This window comes from Muscardinus avellanarius (genome assembly GCF_963383645.1).
Source record: "Muscardinus avellanarius genome assembly, chromosome: 3".
In the NCBI taxonomy this organism is placed as follows: Eukaryota; Metazoa; Chordata; class Mammalia; order Rodentia; family Gliridae; genus Muscardinus; species Muscardinus avellanarius.
The window spans coordinates 31,425,220-31,449,533 of record NC_137788.1 but is presented as its reverse complement, the minus strand read 5'-3'; the positions used below and the strand labels follow the sequence as shown (position 1 = coordinate 31,449,533).

At 44.3% G+C, this 24,314-nt stretch overlaps 1 protein-coding gene across 3 annotated transcripts in view; it reads left to right on the top strand.

Moving 5' to 3' along the window:
• Positions 1-24,314, top strand: part of INPP5B (inositol polyphosphate-5-phosphatase B) — a gene marked incomplete at both ends in the record, with an annotated part of 70,594 nt that overhangs the window by 45,780 nt on the left and 500 nt on the right. For all 3 annotated transcript variants that reach the window (XM_080691794.1, XM_080691793.1, XM_080691792.1), the window contains 13 exons: positions 1,284-1,398; positions 1,782-1,898; positions 2,943-3,130; positions 6,130-6,241; positions 8,708-8,817; positions 10,068-10,203; positions 14,450-14,560; positions 16,582-16,744; positions 18,278-18,513; positions 20,758-20,871; positions 22,128-22,212; positions 22,915-23,042; positions 24,087-24,198. In XM_080691794.1, the coding sequence (XP_080547920.1) occupies positions 1,284-1,398; positions 1,782-1,898; positions 2,943-3,130; positions 6,130-6,241; positions 8,708-8,817; positions 10,068-10,203; positions 14,450-14,560; positions 16,582-16,744; positions 18,278-18,513; positions 20,758-20,871; positions 22,128-22,212; positions 22,915-23,042; positions 24,087-24,198 (1,727 nt within the window). The remainder of the gene's footprint in view (positions 1-1,283; positions 1,399-1,781; positions 1,899-2,942; positions 3,131-6,129; positions 6,242-8,707; positions 8,818-10,067; positions 10,204-14,449; positions 14,561-16,581; positions 16,745-18,277; positions 18,514-20,757; positions 20,872-22,127; positions 22,213-22,914; positions 23,043-24,086; positions 24,199-24,314) is intronic.

Genomic DNA, 24,314 nt, shown 5'->3' with positions numbered 1-24,314 from the left:
GACAATACTAGGAATTAAACCCAGGGGTATACTATTACTGAGCTACATCCCTGGCCCTTTTTTAATTTGTTTTCTATATTTTTATTTTTTTGAGGCAGAGTCTTACTGTCCTTCTGCCTCAGCTTCCTGGGTAGCTGGGATTACAGGTGTACTACACTGTACCTAGCTGGTCGTGTGCGTGTGTGTGTGTGTGTGTGTGTGTGTGTGTGTGTGTGTGTGTGTGTGTGTGTTTTACTAGAGATTGAACCCAGGGGCGTTCTACCTCTGATCTACAAGCCCAGCTCCCCATTGTTTATTTTTTGTTTGTTTTGAAACAGGGTCTTGCTTGGTTGTTGAGAGTCTTGCTACAGTGCTCAAGCTGTCCTTGAACCTGTGATCCTCATGTGTCAGCCTCATTTATTTTTTTACTTTACTCTTACTAAACTCTCATCACATCTGGGTTCTGTTGATAGGGAAGGCAGCAAAGGAAGCCTGTATGGTATATTGGGAGGAGCCAGAATTTGAAGCTAGGGTTTTTTTTTTATTTTTTTGTTTTTTTGGTGGTACTGGGGTGGAACCCAGAGACTTTCTACCTCCGGGCTATACTCCCAGACCTTTTTTATATTTTATTTGGAAACAGGGTCTCACTAAGTTGCTGAGAGCCTCACTAAGTAGCTGAGGCTGGCTTTGAACCGTTGCGATCCTCCTGTCTCCGCCTCCCAAGGGCAGGGATTACACCACGCCCGCCCGGCATCAAAGCTAGGTTTGAATTCCTGTTTGCTGCTTGGTGCTTGTGTGAACTAGTGATTGCAGGTGTAAAACAGGGCTCCTTTGCTGGGCGTGGTGGCGCTCGTTTGTAATCCCCGCGCTTGGGAGGTGGAGACAGGAGGATTGCGCAGGTTCGAAGCCAGCTGCGTTGGCTTAAGAGACCCTGTTTCAAAATAAAAATACAAAATAGGTCTGGGAGTGTAGCCCAGATGTAGAAGGGCTTCCAGGAACCCCAGTACCACCAAAAAAAAAAAAAAAAAACAACAACAACAACAACAAGAAAAAAAAAAAAAAGACAGGGCTCCTTCCAACTACTTCACAGGCTGCAGAGTGAAGAGGAAAAATGAGCTGATGTTTGCAAAAGCACCTGGTAATTTCCATGACATTTAGTTCTTTGGCTCCAAGTGTTTGTCATTCTTCCTGAAGTTCTTGCAGTTTAAACTGAAAGCCAGGATTTACACATCTAAACCAATCTGAGAATGTTTTGTCTGTGTATTGTCTTTCTCTACTTTCTAACTAATTGCTTATTCGATTAGGTTCCAGGAGCTTGATCTGAGTAAAGAAGCCTTTTTTTTTAATGATACCCCAAAGGAGGAAGAGTGGTTTAAAGCTGTGTCAGAGGGGCTTCATCCAGATGCCAAGTATGCGAAGGTAAGAGAGGAGTCAGGGCCTTCTAACTTGATGTTACCAACTAGGGAAGTCCTAAGGTCGCTTCCATGTTTATTTAAGCCAGTTTTTCATCCTTTCTGTGTCTCTTACTGTAAGCCAGGCCTAACGATCCTACTGCTTTCAATCCCAGATCCTTCAGAAGGGGTGCCTCTGGGTGGGAAAGACGTAGGTTCTTGGTGCTTGCAAGCTCTTTAGGTAATCATGCTCCGTGAGGCAAACAGGCAATCGCCTTGTGTTCTGGCATGGAGAAGGAGATACATGAATACTCTCAGCCAGCTTTGAGACCGCCTTTTCTTTGAGATATTTATTTCTGTTTGCAACTCCTATCCGAAACCACAGCGTGAATATTTGACTCTCTTTTCCAGGTGAAGCTCATCCGACTGGTTGGGATTATGCTGCTATTATATGTCAAACAGGAACATGCAACTTATATCTCAGAAGTGGAAGCCGAGACCGTGGGGACAGGCATCATGGGGAGGATGGTGAGTCCTTGGCTGTTTTGTTTGACACATTAAGGATCTTTTTTTTCTTTTGCAGTACTGGGGATGGAACCCAGGGGCATTCTACCTCTGAGATACACCAGTACCACCAAAAAAAAATTATTTTTTAGTCTTTATAATTTTTTTTTTTTTGGTGGTATTGGGGTTCCTGGATACCCTCCTACCTCCGGGCTACACTCCCAGACCTATTTTTATATTTTTTTATTTGGAAACAGGGTCTCTTAAGCCAGCGAGGCTGGCTTCGAACCTGCGCGATCCTCATGGCTCTGCCTCCCAAGCGCAGGGATTACAAGCATGCACCACCACGCCCAGCTTAGTCTTTATAATTTTTTTTTTTGTGTGTGTGTGTGGTACTGGGGATGGAACACAGGGGCCTTCTACCTCTGGGCTACACTCCCAGACCTATTTTATATTTTATTTGGAAACAGGGTCTCTTAAGCCAGCTGTGGCTGGCTTTGAACCTGCACGATCCTCCTGTCTCTGCCTCACAAGCGTAGGGATTACAAGCATGCGCCACCACACCTGGCTAGTCTTTATAATTTTTTGAAACAGGGTCTTACTGAGTTGCAAGGGGCCTTGCTAAGTAGCTGAGGCTGTCTGTGAACCTGCGATCCTCTGGTCTCCGCCTCCCGAATGGTGGGATTACACACCTGGCCAATTTAGGATCTTGGCTCCTAAACTTTTCTCTTTGTTTGGAGATGCCAGTGATCAAACCCAGGACCTTGCATGTACTAGGCAAGCACTCTACCACTGGGCAACATCCTTCAGCCTGACTCCTAACTAAAGTTTAACTCAGCTTCTCATGATACAAGACTCTTAATAGTCTCAGAAAGAAAGGGAGTATAGCCTGGAGGTAGAAAAGCCCCTGGGTTTCACTTTCAGTACCACAAAATAAATAAATAAAATACAGACAATAGCCTCACAGGGTGATTAAGGCTATTTAAGGCCAAACATTTTGAGAGTGTGTGGGTTTAAACTACTGACATTATAAAGTTGTGAATTGGATTTTCTGGGATCCTATTCTAGGGTAACAAAGGAGGTGTAGCGATCCGGTTCCAGCTGCACAACACCAGCATCTGCATTGTGAACTCTCACTTGGCAGCCCACACGGAAGAGTATGAGAGGAGGAACCAGGACTATAAAGACATCTGCTCGCGAATGCAGTTTTGTCAGGTCAACCCAAGCCTTCCGCCGCTCACCATCAGCAAGCACGAGTGAGTCGGGGCTTCTCCTCCATGCCGCTCGCTGAGCAGAGAGGAGACTTGTGGGCTGCATAGCTTCTTTTTAGTACTAGGGGTTGAAACCAGGGATGTTCTACCCTTGAGCTATATCCTCCCCACCCATTTTTATTTCTTTTTTATTATTTTGCAGTACAGGAGAATGGAACTCAGGGGCATTGTACTTCTGAGCTAAAACCCCAACCCTATTTTTTATTCTTTATTTTTTTATTTCTCTCTCTTTTTTTTTTTTTGGCAGTATTGGGGCTGAAACCCAGGGGGCATTCTACCTCCAAGCTATACCTCCAGCCCTACTTTTATTCTTTATTTTGAAACAAGGTCTCACTAAGTTGCGGAGTGCCTCACTAAGTAGCTGGGGCTGGCCGCACACCTTGATGATCGTCCTGTCTCCGCCTCCCAAGTACTGGGATTATAAGTGTGCGCCACCACACCCAACTTTTTATTCTTTTTTTTTTTTTTTTGAAGATTTATAGAAGTTTATCAGAAAGATAGAAATACAGAAGGTAGTTACAGCCCCATGCCAGAATGGCATGGGAGGGGGGCCAAGCCAATTCACCACCCCCTATTTATTTTGAAACAGAGTCTCACTGAGCTGCAAAGGGCCTCACTAAGTAGCTATTTATGAACCCCAATCCTCCTGTCTCAGCCTCCCAAATGCTGGGATTACAAGCATGCGCCACTATGCCCAGCTCCGTTTTTATTTTGAAACAGGGTCTTGCTAAGTTGCTGAGGCTGGCTTTGAACCTATAATTCTCCTATTGTAGCCTCTCAAGTATCAGCATGATAGGTGCGCACCACTGTGCCTGAAGTCTGTGCCAAGTATCTTCTGGGGAGGTGGCTTCTGGAGTGTGGGTATCTGCCAACTCCTGGTTATTCATGGATTATATCTCTTGGAAAATTTTAGTTTCCTAATTTCCCAACTGGCAGACCTCTAGAATTGTTCTCAGTTATCCTTTTTTCCCTGGAAAAGGATATTTATTTTACTATGGCTCTTCTTGATCTAACATTGTAAGGAGCACGACCAAAGGGCGAGCATCTCAAACAGCCTCTAAAAGTGTGTTTTAGGATCTTAGACCTCTTCTTTCCAGAGCCCGTGTGATTGAGTGTTGGAATGAACTTGTCTCCATGCTCTCTCTTTTTACTTCTTGATTCATCTTTACAAAGCTATCGCTGTAGCCGCTTAGAGTATCTTGTGCCAAGTTTTGTCTATTCTCTTTATCTTGTTTATCTCTAAAACTTGCAATTTTCTGGGATTCAAAGCCTTAGCATTTCAGACTTTATGGCAATAGTTGAAGCTTATGCCACTCCTTTTACAAAGAGGAAGAAGTCACTGGGGCCTGGTGCCTGCCAAGGGAATAAATGGAGCCACACCTTCTTCCACTTGCACAGTGGTGCTTTCTCTAACTGGTTGGTGTCCTGGAAGCCGATGGATTGGTCTTTCTTCACCCAAGACCCCTAGCAGGGGTGTGTCTTGTAGCTGAGCTCCTCTGCTCTGGTGTGCCTGCATCATCCAAGTGTGCAGCTTGCATATCTGCTCTCAGCCTGTGGATGCCTCTGCTTGGGGAGTGTACACTGCTGTGCAGATTCTCTAATGACTTGGTTCTTGGCTTTGGGTGGAGTAGTATTAGACTTGATGAGATGTGTGATGTCACCAGGGAGCCTTCAGCTTGCTTTTTTCTAAAGTAGGTGTCATAAAACACTGATCACCCTCTGCTCGGGGGTGCAGAGTGAGCCATGGTGGTGATTAAATACAACCAACCCTACAGAGGTCAAACTTTGTTTTAGAAGAGTTTCATTTAAAAATACTGAGAGCCGGGCACGGTGGCGCACACTTATAATTCCAGCAATCAGGAGGCTGAGACTGGAGGATCATGGTTCGCGGACAGAGTTTAGCTACTTAGGCCTTCTGCAACTTAGTGAGACCCAGTCTCAAAATAAAGAATTAAAAATAGGGCTGGGGGTGCACCGGGCCTGGTGGCACACGCTTGTAATCCCCACACTTGGGAGGCGGAGACAGGAGGATGGCGCAGGTTCCAAGCCAGCTGTGCTGGCTTAAGAGACCCTGTATCCAAATAAAAATATAAAATAGGCCTGGGAGTGTAGCCTGGAGGGAGAAAGGCTCCCAGGAACCCCAGTACCACCAAAAAAAAAAAAAAAAAAAAAAAAAAAGAGAGAGAGAGAGAGAGAAAGGGCTGGGGGTGTAGCTTGGAGGTCTAATGCCCCTGGATTCCATCCCCAGACCCACAATATATATATATATATATATATATATATATATATATATATATATAAGACTGAGGATGTGTCTTGTTGACTGGACTGCACATGGTGCCAGAAGTGGCAGCATGGCAAATATGGTTTGAGGTCCTTGGGTGATCGGCATGACTCCCAATTCTTGACCTTTTTTACCCCCAGCAGTGGGGTAGGTACATCATTGTCTTGATTTTAGATTTTATTATGCTATCTTTCCAACCATACAAGAATGAAATTGTCAAGGAGAACTCAAGGGTTTTTATAAGGACCTTGGACCAAGACAGTTGAGTAGGCAGCAGTTAGTTGTGGATTGCTTTTGTTTTTTTTTATTTATTTATTTATTTATTTATTTATTTATTTATTTATTTATTGTGGTACTGGGGATTGAACTCAGGGAAATTCTACCTTAAAGCTATACCCCCAGTCCTATTTTTTATTCCTTATATTTTGAAACAGGGCCTCACTAGGTAGCTGAGGCTGGCCATGAACCCGGATCCTCCTGTCTCAGCCTCCCAAGTACCAGGATTACAAGTGTGCACCACCATACCTGGCTTAGCTATAATATTGAATGTGATGGCAAGAGAAAAAAAAATGTCTGGAGCAGCTAATTCACCCCCCAGCTCCCAGGAGGCTGAGCCTCGAGGGCCTTCTGCCAGAGGCACCCTGGATAGGACAGGTGAAAGTCTCTCCTAAACCCTGTCCCCTTTGTGCTCTGTCCTCAGTGTGATCTTGTGGCTGGGGGACCTCAACTACAGGATAGAAGAGCTGGATGCGGAAAAAGTGAAAAAGCTCATCGAAGAGAAGGCCTTTCAAACCCTGTATGAGTATGATCAGGTACAGATGGCCATCCGTGTCCTCTTCCGGTGGCTGCTCCCTCACTTTCCTGAGAGGACACAAGAAAGCCTGGCTCCCTACTCCTCGGCCTCGTCCTCCTCGGCTTGGGAGGTTCGCGAGGACCCGATGTCGTCCAGTCTTCGTTCATGCGCATCTCTTTCTTCCCTCATGGCTCCTCACTGGCTCCTCCCTTAAGAAACTGTCTCTTTTGGGAGCAAGAGCAAGTTCTTCTCATTTGTTCAACAAATCCGAAGTCGAAACCAAAGGTCCCAACTTCTGTTAGGAAAGCACTTGGTGTATTTAAGATTTTTTTTATTTTTTATTTTTGCGGTACTGGGGATGGAACCCAGGGGCATTATACCTCTGAGCTACACCCCCTGCCCTATTTTTTATTCTTTATTTTGAAACAGGGTCTCACTGACTTGCAAAAGGGCCTCACTATGTAGCTGAGGCTGTCTGCAAACCGTGATCCTTCTGTCTCAACCTCCCAGATGCTGGGATTACAAGCGTGCGCCACCACGCCGAGTTTAAGATGATATATATATATATATATATATATATATATATATATATATGATCGATCACACACGCGCACACATACACGCACGCCCTCCCTCTCTCCTCTCCTCCCCTTCCCTCCCTCCTGCTCCCTACATCCCTCTCCTCCCCAGACTTCTCCAGCACGACTGACAGCCCTCTCTGAGTGCCGCTCTTCACCTCTTACAGGAACCACTTCTGGCGCCTGCTGTTGCCTACTGTTATTTTTTACTTGCATTTCTTTCTCAGAGCACTCGACATTACACAGGCCAAGAGAAGTCTGTTTCTCACTTTTTTCTCTGTACTTCTCTCAATAGATTTCAAACCCATTCAAGTGGTCAGGTTCTTAGAGCTGTTCAGAATGTTGAAGTTCTTTTTCTTCTTTAGTCGGATCCCCTCTTTAACAACCTTAGTATTGCCGTTGGTTTAAATCTTCTATTATATTTTTCTTCCCCAGTACAGATTAATTGAAGGAAATATTTAACTTTGCTGTGTCTGCCTACAGAATCAGTTTTTTATTGACCTGTTTTTTCCCTCTCTAGCTCTTTACTTTGGTAATTTTTTTTTTTTAATTCTACTTAGCCCTTGTGTCAGCACCAACCCAGCCTGTTCTCTATCTCTGTTTATTCCTTCTGTGTTCTGGACGGAGGCATTCTAATTTCCTTTATAGTTTGATACCCATCTCCACTTGGCCTTCTTTTCTGGACTTTCCTGAAGTAATAACATCCATTTTTATGTTATCTGCTTTCTAGGTATTTTTCAGGTCTCTGTGTCTCCACTCAAGAAGCATTGGCTTATATTTATGCCTGAACTTTAATTATTTTTTGGTGCTTTTCCCCCCTTTCTTTCCTTTTCTGTTTTTGGTGCTGGGCAGTGAATCAGGTCTTCTACCTCTAAGCTACACCCCCAGCCCCAGGGTCTCACTAGGCTGCTGAGCATCCCGCTAAGTTGTTAACGCTGGGCTCGAACCTGCAATCCTTCTGACTCAAGTACTGGAATAACAGGCATATGCCACCATGTCTGCTGGTGGCTTCTTTAATAGCATTTTTGGAAAATCATATTGTCAGGAGGTTGGCAAGTGATATCCCTTGGATAGCTGGTCCTGTCCCCCCACATTACAGACTCCGCCGTGCCAAGTGTGGTGCTCCGGGAAGCAGCAGGAGCACCTCTGGTTTTTTATCACTTGCTAAAAGTGTGATCTGGAGCAAGGTCCTAGAGTTACTATAATAGGAAGATGCTAGCTGTTTTCAAACCCAGCTCAGCATTGTTCTAGGTTGACAGTTAATCCAAGGACCCTATGAGGTTGTTTCTGTTTTAAATCCAAAATTTACACCCAAGGAAACCAAGGCACACAGCTTCCTCCAGTTCACATAACACAATAATTTGACAACATAGTCCTGTCTCCCCACATGTGAAGCAGCTGGGCTGCATGCGTAAAGTGTTTGATACTTGAGAGGGAAAAGATTTGTTGAGTAGAATCTAATCTTCTTGGGGACAGCTCAGTAAGAAGGGACTCGGGCCTTGTGAATGCAGATTTGGTCTTATAAAAGAGCCTTGAAAAGTGTACACCAGGAGAAGGAATGCTCAGCTTGCTTCTCCTGGAGGATTAGTTGTCTACAAAATATCTGGGCATGGCAGCACATGCTTATAATCCCAGTACCTGGGAGACTGAGACAGGAGGATCACAGGCTTGAGAACAGCCTTAGCAACATAGACCACGTGTCAAAGATAGGGCTGGGGGTGTGGCCCCTGAGTTCAATCCTCAGTGCTACCCCAAAAAAAAAAAAAAAAAATTCCTACAGAATAGCTTTCTTATGGTGTCTTTCCTTTTAGGTAGGGATTGGATTCCAGATTGATTTCCTTTTCTCCACTAATTCAGAGTCTGACCTATTTATTCTGAGGTATTTTCTCCCCCCTCCTTTTGTGTAGCTGAAAATTCAAGTGGCTGCCAAGTCTGTGTTTGAGGGCTTCACAGAGGGCGAGCTCACGTTCCAGCCCACCTACAAGTATGACACCGGCTCCAGTGACTGGGATACCAGGTGGGTCACAGGCCACTTCCGCGGGCTCAGCAATGGTAGCCCAGGGACTTGGAGAAGCACTGGCCCTATGGGCATGAAGAAGAGCACTCCCACTCTGGTGGGACGTTTCCCGTCAGTGTCTACTCACTAAGCAGCCAGCCTTCCCGTGTATTTTCTTTTGGGCTGTCTTGGGCTTTGTTCAATAATAGGTCTTGATATGACTTATCTTTCAGCTATGCATAGGGCGATGAGATAATCCCAGCTACCTTAGGTTGTACCTAGCTGTTCCACAGTAGTCGATATATTGTTTTTATGACTGCTTATTGTGTACTACACCATATTTAGTACACTTTGTTTTTTTTTTTTTGGTATTGGGGGTGGAACCCAGAGGCTTTCTACCTCCGGGCTGTACTCCCTGACCTATTTTTCTATTTTATTTGGAAACAGGGTCTTACTAAGTTGCTGAGAACCTCACTAAGTAGCTGAGGCTGGCTTCGAACCTGTGTGACCCTCCTGTGTCAGCCTCCCAAGCGCAGGGATTACAAGCGTGCGCCACCACACCCGGCCTACACTTTGTTTTTTGTTTTCTGTTTTTGTGGTACTAGGGGTGGAACCCAAGGGCATTCTACCTCTGAGCGACATCCCTAGCACTATTTTTTATTCTTTATTTTGAAACAGGGTCTCACGGAGTTGCAAAGGACCTCACTAAGTAGCTGAGGCTGGTTTCAAACTTGCGCGATCCTCCTGTTTTAGCCTCCCAAAATGCTGGGATCACAAGCGTGTACCACCATGCCCAGCAATACGCTTTATTTGTATTATCTCACTTAATCTTTTTGACAACCTACTGAGGTAGATATGATTTATTATCCTCTTTTATGAGATTGGAGACTGAGGCATAGAAAAATGAGAGAGCCTCCCAAACTGGCGTGCAGTAGAGGCAGGATTTGAACCCAGGCAGAAGGAATTCGGAGACTGTTCCCTAACCAGCTTCTCTGAAGGACCTCAGAGTGCTTCTTCTCATTTCATGGTCCCAGGAAGATAGAGCAGAGAATAATCTGAACTGCACTTTGGCTCTGAGCAGTTGCTTTGGATGATACCCCAGAGATACATGTTATTCCTCCGTGGTCCCGAGTTGCTCCCGCTTCTCTGGTCACTGGGCCACATGGACACAAAGACTCTGCCTCTTCTTTTACTGTCTGCGCCAACGCACTCACCAGGCCCTGGGTGCTGCAGTCACTGTGAGCGATCCCAGCATGGACTTTGCATTTCAGTGAGAAGTGTCGAGCTCCTGCCTGGTGTGACCGGATCCTCTGGAAAGGGGAGAACATTACTCAGCTTAGTTACCAGAGCCACATGTCCTTGAAGACCAGTGACCACAAGCCTGTCAGCTCCGTGTTCGACATTGGGGTAGGTAGGCCGCTGGCACCCGTTGTAATCTTGCTGTAGGGAATTGGTTTTCATGTCAGGATTATGTTTCGTCTTTCTGGTCTCTTCAACCCCCCTTGAATATGAAGAAGTTCGTTCTTTTCAAGAACTGTTTGGGTTTAAATTGGGATAAGTTGATGTTAAAATTAAAAAAAAAGAATTGTTTTAGTTTAAATGATAATTGCTTTGGTATGCTTCTTTATATTTTTACATACTTGATCTTCTTTGCTTTTTGGATTATATCTTTCCAGACCTTTATGCATTTACAAATGTGTACGTCAGTATTCTGTATACAACAGATATCTTTTTTGTAAAAGATCACATTTTACATGTTGTTATGAGAATACCATTTTTCTTCCATCGAATATATCTTAGGAGATCTTTCCATGTCAGTAAAAGTAGGACTTCTTCCTCATTATTATTTATTTATGGTATTAGGGATTGAACCCATTATACCTCTCAGATACACCCCATCCCCTGTATTTTTTTTTTTTTTTACTTTAAAACAAGGTCTCACTGTATGTGGGAGTCATATAAAGAGGAATTAGAGAGAAGACTAGGTGTTACTTCCTAACTCCCTGAAGCTGCATGTGCATGCATGTGTGATTTCACACAAGACATGAGCAGTAAGAAGGTGGAAGGCCACCAGCTTTGCCTGAACACCAGCTATATACTAGGATGTTTCTACTTAGATGATGACCGTCAAGTCCTGATGGTAATACTCTGGAAGGGCATTCTTGTATAGCTGAGGGATTGGGATTCGGTTATTGATGTGAAGATGCCCTCAGGGTACTTAAATAGCTCTATGACGCTTTAAATTTATTTCTGTTTTATTCCACTTTGCGTGATCTATTCATAATAGCACAAGGTAGCCATTTTCATTTCTCCATTTCATCCTCCAACTTGAGAATTAGCAAAAGTAGACCTAACTCTTCATAATATTTTCTGTTTAGAATATTAATGGCTTTGAGTTTTATACTTTCCTTCTCTTCATCTATATCTTTGATTTATTCCCCTATATAAAATAGTAACTAGGAAATACAAAGTAATAACCAGAGTTATTTTTTTTAGAGTTCATTTTTGTATTATGTTTATTGAATTATGTCTTCATAATTGTCTCTGTAATTCACCATTTTCTATAATAAAAAAAAAATAAAACAAGGTCTCACTAAGTTGCTGAGAGCCTCATTAAGTTTCTGAGGCTGTTCTTGAACCTAGATCTTCCTGTTTCAGTCTCCCAAGTACTGGGATTACAGGTGTGTGTGCCACCATGCCCAGCTCATTTCTTTTCTTTTTTTTTTTTTCAGTACTAGAGGTGGAAACCAGGGGTATTCTACTTCCAAGTTACACCTACAGCCCTATTTCTTGTCCTTTATTTTGAAACAAGGTCTCACTAAGTTGCAAGGTGCCTCACTAAGAGGCTGAGGCTGTCCATGAACAGGAGCCACCATTCCCCCCCTCGGAAGGGAAACTTCTGAGAAAAGGTGTTAACCACTTTCTTATGTTGGGAAGGAAACAAAGTGACACCCTTGTCCTTCCTGCCCAGGCAAGTACTGTCAGGTGAATTCTTAGGAAATGCTTTTTTCATAGTACACCATGCAAGTAAACTTTGTGCTAGGCGCATAACTTTGCACATAGAATTAAGCCACTAACCAACTGCCAAGCAACATGCCCTCAGGAGGCCGTTTTGAAAAGCCTGTACCTCTAAGCACAGCAACCTGCTCTTTAGCAAGACGTTAGAGTCCAGCTGGGCGTGGTGGTGCACGTTGTAATCCCAGCGCTTGGGAGGCTGAGACAGGAGGATTGCGCAGGTTCGAAGCCAGCCTCAGCTACTGAGTGAGGCTCTCAGCAATTTAGTGAGACCCTGTCTCCAAATAAAATATAAAAAATAGGTCTGGGGGTATACCTCGGAGGTAGAAAGCCCTTGGGTTCCTCCCCAGTAGCACAATTAAAAAAAAAAAATTCAGAGTCCCCCACAAGGGAATGCATCAATCCTAGAGGTACTGCAATACAGGTCCATGCATGGAGTGGATGGAACATCTCCTAGCTCCAAAAATCCATTTAATATATTGTCCTTGGATAGAGGACATATCAGATATTAAACTGATAAGAACAGATACTACACTTGATCTTGGCTAAAAGGACGAGAAGTGATTCAGCTCATTATTATTATTGTTGTTGTTGTTATTAAACTAATAAGAGCAGATACTACACTTGATCTCAGCAAAAATGATGAGAAGCATTATTATTATTATTATTATTATTATTATTATATTGCAGTACTAAGGATGGAACCCAGAGGCATTCTACCTCTGAGCTACATCCTCAGCCCTATTTTATATTCTTTATCTTGAATCAGAGTCTCATTGAGTTGCAAAGGGCCTTACTAAAATGAGTTGCAGCCGGGCGTGGTGGCGCACGCATGTAATCCCCGCGCTTGGGAGGCAGAGACAAGAGGATTGCGCAGGTTCGAAGCCAGCTGTGCTGGCTTAAGAGACCCTGTTTCCAAATAGAAAGTATAAAATAGGTCTGAGAGTGTAGCCCGGAGGTAGAAGGGTTTTTAGGAACCCCAGTACCACCAAAAATAAAAAATAAAAAATAATAAAATGAGTTGCAAAGGGCTTCACTAAGTAGCTCAGGCTGGTTGTGAACCTCAGTCCTCCTGTCTCAGCCTCCCAAATGCTGGGATTGCAAGCATGCGCCACCACACCTGGCTTAGCTCTTTATTATTATTTGTGGTACTAGGGGTGGAACCCAGGGACTTTTCTACCTCTGGGCTATACTCTCAGACCTGTTTTATACTTTATTTGGAAACAAGGTCTCACTAAGTTGCTGAGAGCATCCCAAAGTAGCTGAGGCTGGCTTCTAACCTGTGCAATCCTCCTGTCTCAGCCTCCTAAGCACTGGGATTTCAAGCGTGCGCCACCATACCTGGCTCTATTTATATTTTTGAGTGACTTCCATTTGCTTATGTTACCAATTAATTATCAAGGGTGCAGGTAGAGGCCTATCAAAATCAATGACAGTTGGGTAATTTGGAAAAAGCCTAATGAATATTAAATTTTTATTATTGGAAAATGAAAACAATGTTTGTAATTAAAAATACAGAGGGGAGAGCCTGACAAAATCTTCCTAGCTAATAGAGCATGGGTCAAAAAGCTCGAGTAATGCTCCTTTAACTCAAAGGCCAAGGAAAGTTTCTTACTGCCTGCCGGTGGGTGGCAGTGAGCAGGACAGAGCCAGGCACTGAGGCTCTTTCTTTAGAGCACAAGACTGGACAGACCAGCAGCCAACATGCTTTTACTCCCTGGCCTCTTTTCTCATGCAGGAAGCAGATGACATTCCCACAGCTGGGGGAGCCTTCTAAGTCTACTGCTGATTGGGTTCTTTGCTGATTAATTAAAACAGTGTGGTGTGTGTGTGTATGTGTGGTACTGAGGTGAAACCCAGGGGACTTCTACCTCTCGCTACATTCCCAGCCCCTATTTTACTTTTTTTTTTTTTTTTTTTTTTTTTTACCTGGAATTAGGGTCTTGCTGCGTTGCTGAGAGCCTCACTAAGTTGCCAGGGCTGCCCCCGAACCTGCAGTCCTCTTGTCTCAGCCTCCCAAGTACTGGGATTACAGGCGCGCTTTACCATGCCCAGCTAATTAAAATAATTTAGCCTTCTCCTTTTGTATTGCTGCCCCTGCTATTTCCTGATGCTGCGAATGCCCTCTATACTGACGAAGAGGAGATGGACAGAGCCTCAGCACTCACCAGTTGTGGTGGCGTACATCTGTAATCCCGGTATTTAGGAGACTGAGAAAGGAGGATCACAGGTTGGAAGACAGCCTCAGCAATGTAGTAAGACTCTCAGCAACATAGCAAGATCCTGTTTTTGTTTTTGTTTTTGCAGTACTGGGGATGGAACCCAGGGACATTCTACCTCCAAGCTACAGCCCTGGTCCTATATTTTAGTCTTTTTGAAATAGGGTCTCACTGAGCTGCGAAGGGCCTCGCTAAGTAGCTGAGGCTATGCACGAATCGCGATCCTCCAGTCTCTGCCTCCTGAATGCTGAGATTACAGGCGTGCACCACCACGCCTGGCTGCAAGATCCTGTTTTAAAAGCAAAAAAATTAAGGTCTGGAGGTGTAACTTAGAGTTAGACTCCCCCAGGTTCAAGCCCCAATAAAACACACGCACGCATGCAAGCCTCAGCGCTGAGTCTCTGCTGTTTCCTTTCCAGGTGAGGGCCATAAATGAAGAGCTGTACCGGAAGACTCTGGAGGAAATTGTGCGGTCACTGGATAAGATGGAAAATGCCAACATTCCTTCTGTGACCCTCTCCAAAAGCGAGGTAGGAAGGACATGCTAAGAGTATTAGCATCGGGTGGGTTCTTCTACTCCTAAAACTTCACTTTCCCTGATCTATTAGAGTTCAGGATTTCTGGAGGCACCCATCACATTGTCAGGTAGACTCCAGGCTTTCTTGAGAGTGTGCTGTTAGACAGTCTGATGATGCTCGCTAAGAGAGGCTGTTGGCACAGGTTGTATAAGCATCACGTCATATTCTAAACCAGAAGATTGATTCAAAATGCATTTCATGAGCTGGGCATGGTGGCACATGCCTATAATCCCAGTACTTGGAAGGATGAGACAGGAGGATCACAGTTTCGAGGACTGCCTCAGCAAGTAGTGAGACTCTTAACCTAGTGAAACCCTGTTTCCAAAAAATGAAAATAAAATAGAGCTGGGTGTAGCACAGAGGTAGAAAACCCCCTTGGGTTAAATCTCTTATACCACACACACATAAAAAATTTTGTGAGCTGGGTATGGTAGCACTGCCTGTAATCTCAGTACTTGGGAGGCTGAGACAGGAGGATTGCAGGTTCAAGGACATTCTCAGCAAGTAATGAGACTCCCATCAACTTAGAGAGACTGTTTCAAAATAAAAATAAAATTGGGCTGGAGGTATAGCTCAAAAATAGGATGCCCCTAGGTTCAATTCCCAGAACCCCCAAAAAATCTTTGTTAAGTTTTATAATAACAAGTGTATTTTTGCAATGAGTTTGTCTTCCTACTCATGCTTTATGTTGAGATTAAATAAATTCTGATTTTTTTTTTGTTGTATATTTGTGAGTGGATAGGAAGGAAAATAGGGTAGAGAAGTGATGTATAGAAAAGTGATGGGTAATCCAGGCATGGTAGCGCACGCTTGTAATCCCAGTACTTGGGAGGCTGAGATAGGAAGATCACAGGTTTGCAGCTAGCCTCAGCTAAGTAGTGGAACTCTCTGCAACTTAGTAAGACCCCCATTTCAAATTAAAGAATAAAAAAATAGGGTTTGGGGTGTAGCACAAAGGTAGAATGCCTCTGGGTTCAATCTCCAATGCCACCAAAAAAAAAAAAAAAAAAAATACAGTGATAGGCAATCCAGGCATGGTAGTAGTGTATGCTTGTAATCCCAGTACTTGGGAGGCTGAGACAGAAGGATCACAGGTTCGAGGCCAGCTTCAACAACTTAGGCCTTCCACAATATAGTGAGACTTTGTTTCAAATTTTTTTTTTTAAAAAAGGGCTGGGGGTGTAGCTTGAAGGTTAGAATGTTCCTGTGCCAAAAACAAAAAAGAAAAAAAAAATGTGATGGTCAGAAGAGGAGTTCAGTTAGGTGCTGCAGTATAGACCATTCACAGTTGACCGTCCCACTCAGTGGATCAAATGGAGGTCATGGTAAAGGCACTTGTACTACTGTAGGTGTCCAGCAACTTGGCAGGGTGAACTTGATCTTCATGTTGAGAGGTGGAATTTGTGAAGCATATTTTGGAAATGGTTTTGGGTCTAGAAGATATAAACTTTGATTTCGTTAGGAAATTTAGATATAAAAACAACTTGAGCTGGGCGTGGTGGCATAAAACTTGTAATCCCTGCAGTTGGGAGGCTGAGACAGGAGGATCGCACAGGTTAAAAGCCAACCTCAGCTACTTACTTAGTGAGGCTCTCAGCAACTTAGTGAGACCCTGTTTCTAAATAAAAGTATAAAATAGGTCTGGGAGTATAGCCTGGGGGTAGAAAAGCCCCTGGGTTCCACCCCTAGTACCACCAAAACAAAACAAAAAACAACAACAACAAAACTTGAGTTTTTGGGTTAAACACAGGGCACTGGTCTTTAGTGGTAGTTGTGTCCTCGCAGGTAAGGGTCTAAAGCAGAAGCATTTCAAAGACGGGTCCTTTCTTTTCTCCCCAGGGAGGGATTGCCCGGGGTGGGGGGCTGGGCCGATGGCTGAGCAGAGGGCACTGGTGGGATTGCCCGGGGTGGGGGGCTGGGCCGATGGCTGAGCAGAGGGCACTGGTGATGACTGGTTCTGGGCTTGTTCTCAGTTCTGTTTTCAGAATGTGAAGTACATGCAACTTCAAGTAGAGTCCTTTACAATTCACAATGGACAAGTACCCTGTCATTTTGAATTCATCAACAAGCCTGACGAAGAGACTTACTGTAAGCAGTGGCTGAGTGCCAAGCCAAGCAGAGGCTTCCTCCTGCCAGGTAAGGCTTCTGTTCATAGGTTTCTGGTTTTAGGTTTGGGGAATGCCCTATCCTCTCTTTGTTAATTTTCTTAAAATAAGCTCTTTGCTTCTGAGTGTTTTGTTCTCTACTTGAATTTTTTTTTTTTTGGTGGGGGGCCCAATGGCTATACACATCTACAAATAAAATATAAAATAGTGAGGAGCATGTGTTCATTTTCAAAAGCATCATTCATCTGGACGGTCCATAATTTCACAGAAAGAAAAAAAAAAAAAAGATTACCGTAGGCCAGGCATGGTGGCTCATGCCTGTAATTCCAGTTTGTGGGAGGCTAAGACAGGAGGATCACAGATTTGAGGCCAACCTCATCAGTTTAGCGAGACTCTTGGTGTAATGTAGGTAGATCCTGTTTCAAAACAAAAAATAAAAAGGGCTGCGAGTGTAGGTGTAGCTCCGAGGTAGAATACCCCTGGGTTTAATCAACCCAGGACAAAAAAAACAAAAACAAAAAACAACAACAACAAAAAACCCAGTTGCTACAAGGCAGATGCCAATACTAACGAGCCATCTTCAGTGCCCATCTTGCTATAACCAACTCCTAATTACCTAATTGCTCTCATGGAGAAAGATAACAGGGTAGTAATCCAGAAATTATGTCTGGATCTAGACGGTACCACCTGCCTCTTCCCCTGCCTTCTCCTCTGCACTCTACAAGTTGCTGTGTGGCAGGAATATCGAGGGTGTTCTGTGGACAAGTCACAGGCTGATGAATGCACCGCCTTTCCACTGGCGCAGGCGTCTGCATCTTTCGTGGCTCAGGGGAGGCTCTTTGATCCATGCTTTCTTGTTACTACTTTTAGCTTCAAGTATGCTACTTAGTGGTTGGACGTTTGGGCATCCCCCCCCCCTTGCAGTGCTAGAGATGGAACTCAGAGGCATTCTACCCCCAAGCTACACCTCTAGTCCTATTTTTTATTCTTTATTTTGAAACAGGGTCTCACTGAGTTGCGAAGGGCCTCGCTAAGTAGCTGAGGCTGTCCACGAACCGCGATCCTCCAGTCTCAGCCTCCCGGATGCTGGGACTACAAGCGTGCGCCACCACACCCGGCTGTTTTGGCATTTTTTTTATTCAAATGTCTTTATTTGTTCTTTTCATATCCCCAGTTGGCTGTGAACTCTTGGGTCTTGTGTCTCTTGAGTGCTGAGCATAGATTGATAGGTTGATATATTTTTTTTGTGTGTGTGGCACTGGGGATTGAACTCAGGGGACATTCTACCTCCCATCTACACAGCCAGCCATATTTTATTTTTGTTTTGAAACAGGCTCTCACTAGGTTGATGAGACTCTCACTACTTGCTGAGGCTGTCCTCGAACCTGCGATCCTCTTGTCTCAGCCTTCCAAATTCTGGGACTACAGGTGTGCACCACCAAGCCGGCTGGTTGATACCTTTTATTTCTCTTTCCTAACCCTTCATACCTTACTCTCTCCCCTCTTCATTTTCCCTTTTTTCTTTGCCTCCCTGTAGCCATCATTATTTTTTTTCCCCCTGTAGATTCTGATATTGAGATTGAATTGGAGCTCTTTGTAAATAAGACCACAGCTACAAAACTCAACTCAGGTGAAGAGAAAATTGAGGACATTCTGGTTTTGCACTTGGACAGGGGAAAGGATTACTTTTTGTCGGTGTCCGGGAACTACCTGCCCAGTTGTTTCGGGTCTCCCATTCATACATTGTGCTACATGAGGGAGCCCATCTCGGACCTACCACTGAACACTGTTAGTGAGCTGGTGAGTAACATGCCACAAGGAACTTCTAGAACTGTGGAGCAGCCAAGCCGGTCGAGCAAGGACTTCCTGTGCCTTCCCTCCTGGGCACTTAAGAGTTCTCCATCCTCCTAGAGCTTGTATTAGCTATATATTGCCGTGCAACAAGCCACCCCCAAATTAAAACAACAGTGCGCTGTTTCTCATGGCTCCTGGATTTCTTTTCTCTTGGGTAGGTGTACTTTTGCCATGGTAGTCAGGTGGCAGCTGTCATGGCCAGAGGGTTTCAGGTGGCCAGCCTCACGTGTCTGGTGCTGAGGGCTCTCGGGGCCTGTCGTGTCCCACATGGTCTCGCATCGTTCAGTAGAGTAGCTCAGGCTTCTACAGGGGGTGGCAGAACTCATACAGTACCACTTCTTCCATGTTTTATGGGTCATAGAAAGTCGTGAAACCAGCCCAGGTTCTAGGGGTCTGGAGACATTCCACCTTTTGAGGGAAAGAACTAAAATGTGGTGATGTTTTTGAGTCTCCGTCCATGTCTCAGTCCATCCAGGCTGCCCAAAACTTATCTTTCACAGCTCTGAACGCTGGAAAGTCCATGTTAAAGCCACCTTCAAGCCGGGCATGGTCACGCAGGCTCTTAATCCCAGCATTTGGGAGGCTGAGACAGGAGGATCATGGTATGCGAATAGCTTCAGCACTTTGTGAGGCTCTTTGCAACTCAGTGAGACCCTGTTTCAAAATTAAGAATAAAAAACAGGGCTGGGTGTGTAGCTTGGAGGTATAATACCCCTGGGTTCTATCCCCAGTACCATGCACACACAAAAAAAGACACCTTAAGATTTGGTGTCCAAGCTGGGTGTGGTGGCGCACGCTTGTAATCCCCGCGCTTGGGAGGCAGAGACAGGAGGATCGCACAGGTTCAAAGCCGGCCGTGCTGGTTTAAGAGACCCTGTTTCCAAATAAAAAGTATAAAATAGGTTTGGGAGTGTAGCCCGGAGGTAGAAGGGCTTCCAGGAACCCCAGTACCACCAAAAAATAAAAATAAAAAAATAAAATAAAATAAAAAGACAGCCAGGCGTGGTGGTCCGGCATTTGGGAGGCTGAGACCGGAGGATCACAGTTCACAGACAGCCTCAGCTACTTAGTGAGGCTCTCCGAAACTTAGTGAGACTCTTGTTTCAAAATAAAGAATAAAAAAACAGGGCAGGGGGTATAGCTCGGAGGTCAAATGCCCCTGGGTTCCATCCCCAGACCCGCCAAAAAAAAAAGAGACTAAAAAATAGGACCAGGGGTATATCTTGGAGGTAAAATGCCCCTGGGTTCCATCCCCAGTACCTCCCCCCACAAAAAAAAAGGAGAAAAAAGATTTGGTGTTTGGTGAGGACCATGTTCTGGGGCATAGAGAGCTGTCTTCTTACTGTGTCATCACAAGGCACAAGTCAAGGAGTTCTCTGGGGTCCCCTTGGGCATTAGCCCCATTCACAACCACAGGGCGCTCATGAATTGACCACATCCCAAAGGTCCCACCTCCAGATACCATTGCATTGGCAACTGGGACTCAACATACGAATTTAGAGTGAAACATAGACATTCAACCTGTAGCAGTATAAGAGAAATTTAGTCATAAATCCTAAGAGAATGAAAATGCCCTGGACTATGATATTATTAATTTTTAAAAATTATCACCTGATAAGTTATCATCCTAAACTAAACGCAGTAAGACCTAAAAAGCTTCTTTGGAAACAATTCTAATATAGGAGAATTAGTTTTGAGCAGATTTATGGTAATATGTATGTTTTTCCTCCCAAATGCATTTTTTAAACTTAGGGCCTCTTGAATTATCCTCTCCATTATATTAATGAAAACAGGCCAATCAAGGAGAGTGATTTGCTACAGGTCACACGTGAATGAACAGTGGACTGGACCTTGAGATTTTGGGGCGCCCAGGTGTGTGCTCTTTCCTCACCAGACCACGGCATCTCTCTGTTCTAACAGTGAAATGCTTTTTTTAGGCATGATTTTTTCGAAGAAGATGGTGCATATTGCATCTGATTCCTTGAGACCACTTGCCACACTCAGAAGTTAGCGCGTGTCCCTCAGTTATACCACCCATTTCATCTGGCATGTGGAATGTTTGGTTCCAGGCACAGATGTGCTTCCCTTCTTCCCTAGGTTTGCTGGCCCCATGTCATGCATTCTCTGGAAGTCCATCTGGCACAAGTTCCATTGGTGGGCCACTTTGTCATAATTTTTCTTTCTTTTCAGACTCTGATGCCATTACAGACTGAAGATGATGGAAGCAAGTTGGACAAACCCATGGGAATTCCCAAAGAGCTCTGGATGCTGGTTGACTACCTGTACCGAAACGCCCTCCAGCAGGTAGGTTGTGGTTGATTTGTCTAACCTGATTGAGGCCAGGCCCCAAGAACTTTTTGCAATGGAAAGTGTTTACCCTCAGAGACCTATGGAGAGCTGTTCTTCCTCCAGGGAGTGAAGGAGCGATGTGCCATGTTTCATATGCCCTGCGGTACTTGATCACCCCCAGTGGAAGCAGCCCTGCACAGGACTGCCTTCCCAGCACAGCGTGTTCCTTCCCAGGCCTCTGGGTTCCCCAGCTCCAAAGCCATCTGAAGGCCTCCTGGAATGTCATCCTGTTCTTTGTGGAAAATCTCGCCAGCTTCTGGGAATGGGAGGGGCTAACTTGTTGACAGTCCAGGGAGAGGCAAGGGACCAGATGGAACCCAGAGGACATGAATCTAAAGGCTTGCTCCTTTCTTTTCTTCCTTCCTTCCTTCCTTCCTTCCTTCCTTCCTTCTTTCTTTCTTTCTTTCTTTCTTTCTTCCTTCCTTCCTTCCTTCCTTCCTTGTTTCGCTCTTCTCTCTCTCTCTCTCTCTCTCTCTCTCTCTCTCTCTCTCTCTCTCGGTGCTGGGGATTGAACCAGGAGCATTCTATCTCTAAGATACACTCCCAGCCCGATTTTTTATTCTTTATTTTGAAACAGGGTCTCAACTAAGTTGCAGAGGGCTTCACTAAGTAGCTGAGGCTGGCTGAGAACCTGTGATCTTCCTGTCTCAGCCTCCCAGGTACTGGGATTACAAGTGTATGCCACCACGTGTGCCCAGTTTGAAGACTTCATTTTTAAAGTAACTTGGACAAGCTTCATGGGGTCATTTGGCCATTTTTACTGACCTGTTTATGTAGGTTCCAAAGAGACCTACACAAATTATAATCCCACAAAACATACTTTCTTTGGTTTGGTTTTGTTTTCTTTCAGTGCTGGGGATCAAACCCAGGGCCTTTACACATGTATCAGTGTTCTACCACTGAGCTGCAACCTCAGTGCATCAACAGACATTCTAATAATGTTCTGTTTTCACTTTTTTCTTTAAATTGATTGAGTGTTGCAATATAACAAGCATATATGTTGGATCTTGTCTTGTGTAGTGTGCCCTACCCATAGTTGTATAATAGATGCCTAAAGACTTATTGTAAAAACATGTCTGGGAAGGCCTGCAAAATGAATTGGCCACGTCAACCTAAGTCAGATTGTCAACCAGTGCGATATTGTTAGGTCAAGAAATCATTGCTGATTTTCTGAGAAAGTAATTGTTTTGTGACTTTCTTCCCTTTTGCAGGAAGATCTGTTTCAACAACCAGGCCTGAGATCAGAATTTGAACATATCAGGGACTGTTTGGATGCTGGAATGGTTGATAACCTCTGTATCCTTAGATATTCAGCTGTGTGTGTGTGTGTGTGTGTGTGTGTGTGTGTGTGTGTGTGTGTGTGTGATGAAAAATGGAAAGAATGTTTTAGGGTTTAAGTCTGATATTGTGTCCTCAGCCATCATATTTTTCCTACTTCTTTTTTTCTTTTCTTTCTTTCTTTTTTTTTTTTTGGTGCTGGAAATTGAACCCAGGGTTCTTCTACCTCTGAGCTACACTCTCAGCCCTATTTTATTTTTATTTTGAAACAGGGTCTCATAGGTTGATGAGAATCTCACTACTTGCTGAGGCTATCCTCAAACCTGTGATCCTCCTGTCTCAGCCTCCCAAGTGTGCACCACCATGTCCAGCTTATTTTTTTATTTTGAAACAGGGTCTCACTAAGTTGCTGAGACTGTCCTTGAAGCTGCAGTCCTCTTGTCTCAGCCTCCCAAATTCTGGGATTATAATCACCACACCTGTCTAATGTTTTCCTACTTAAAATTTACATAGAGAAGACTTTATAATCTTAAGCAACGAATATAGCAGAGACTCAGGAGGGCCTGGCTCACTTGAGAAATAGTGTGGCCCCTTCGAGATGTCAGGCTGGCCTAGCTCTTAGCAGAAAGCCTAAGCAAGCAGGTCTCTAGTATATTCTTGTCCCGGGGCCTTCTGACCATGGGCAGCATCCTCACCGGTTCCTTAACAATGGGCCAAAAGCTGCTAGCAATCATTCTGTAGCTGAAGCCTTGCTGCTTTTCCTGGAGAGTCTGCCAGAGCCTGTCATCTGTTACAGTGCCTACCATAACTGCTTGGAGTGTTCTGGCAATTACACTGCAAGCAAACAGGTGAGGAGAAGTGCATGTGTGAGCATCAGCATACACACATTGCAGCTTCAGCCACAGGAGGCTGGTGGGACACAGTGGGCGCAGTCCCTCAAGTCTTATAAACTCAGCACTCTATCTTGCCCTCTCAAACCTGTTCTTCCTTTTTCTTTTAATAGCATCACCCTTGGTTCCAGTGACTCAACCCTGAAACCTGAGTCATTTCTGACTCCTCCCTCGCCTCACCTCCCACACACCCAGACCCATTGATCTATCACTCTTCCTTCCCCGTCCTCTCTCTGCTTACCTTGGTTCAGCCCCCCTGCAATCAGGCTCTTCCTCTGCTGACTTGTTTTGCTCACTGCTATCCTTTGGTCAAAAACCATACCTGGCCCTCCATTGTCAACTAATGATTTTCTTGAACATGTATTCAAGACTCTCTATGACTGAGCCTCATGATTCACTTATACAATAGGCATTGACACAGTAATCTAGAAAATCTGCTAATAATGTAGGTTCCAGAGTTTGGCCTCAACTCCACTGAATTAGAATCTTTTGGAGTCTGTTTTGCACAAGCTCCCTGGCTGCTTCTGATGTGCAGATGGCTAGAGTATTCATTGACTTCTAGCCTGAATAACCCTTCCAGCCTTAGCACCTGCTAAAACATTTGGCCTGCCAAGATTGACTTTTCATCATGTGTTCTTTCTGCATAGCTCACCACTTTTCTTCTCTTGCCTTTTTTTTTTTTTTGTAAATAATCCCTGCCCAACACACCCTAGTTCTTACCTCTGCAAGTCCAACTTTGCCTTATATTTAGGACCCAACTAAAATGTCTTCTGTTCCCTTAAGTCTTCTGAGAACATGGAATTAGACATCTGACCTGTAAATTCATGTAGTGCTTGATCTGTGCTTCTCTTTTGGTACTTATGTAAGTGGTAAGTGATTAATGTTTTCTGTGTACAGTCTTACTCATGTTCATGGATCATGTACTCAGTTCCTGGAATATAATAGGCAACTTGACAGATAACTAAATGAACAAAAATGCAAATACAGCTCTTTCTCTTTCAGGTCATTTCTACTCTCCCCAAATCTCACAAAAATGTCTTTGAATACTTGATGGCATTTTTGCAAGAATTGCTGCGAAATTCAGCAAAAAATCATTTGGATGAAAATATTCTAGGTAAGCAGTCAAGTGTCTATGAAAAGCAATTCTGCAAACTGAGAAATGCATTATGAGAAAAGAGGTTGAGAAGGGTCCCAAGTACATTGCAGAAGAACTAAAATTTCATGCTCAAG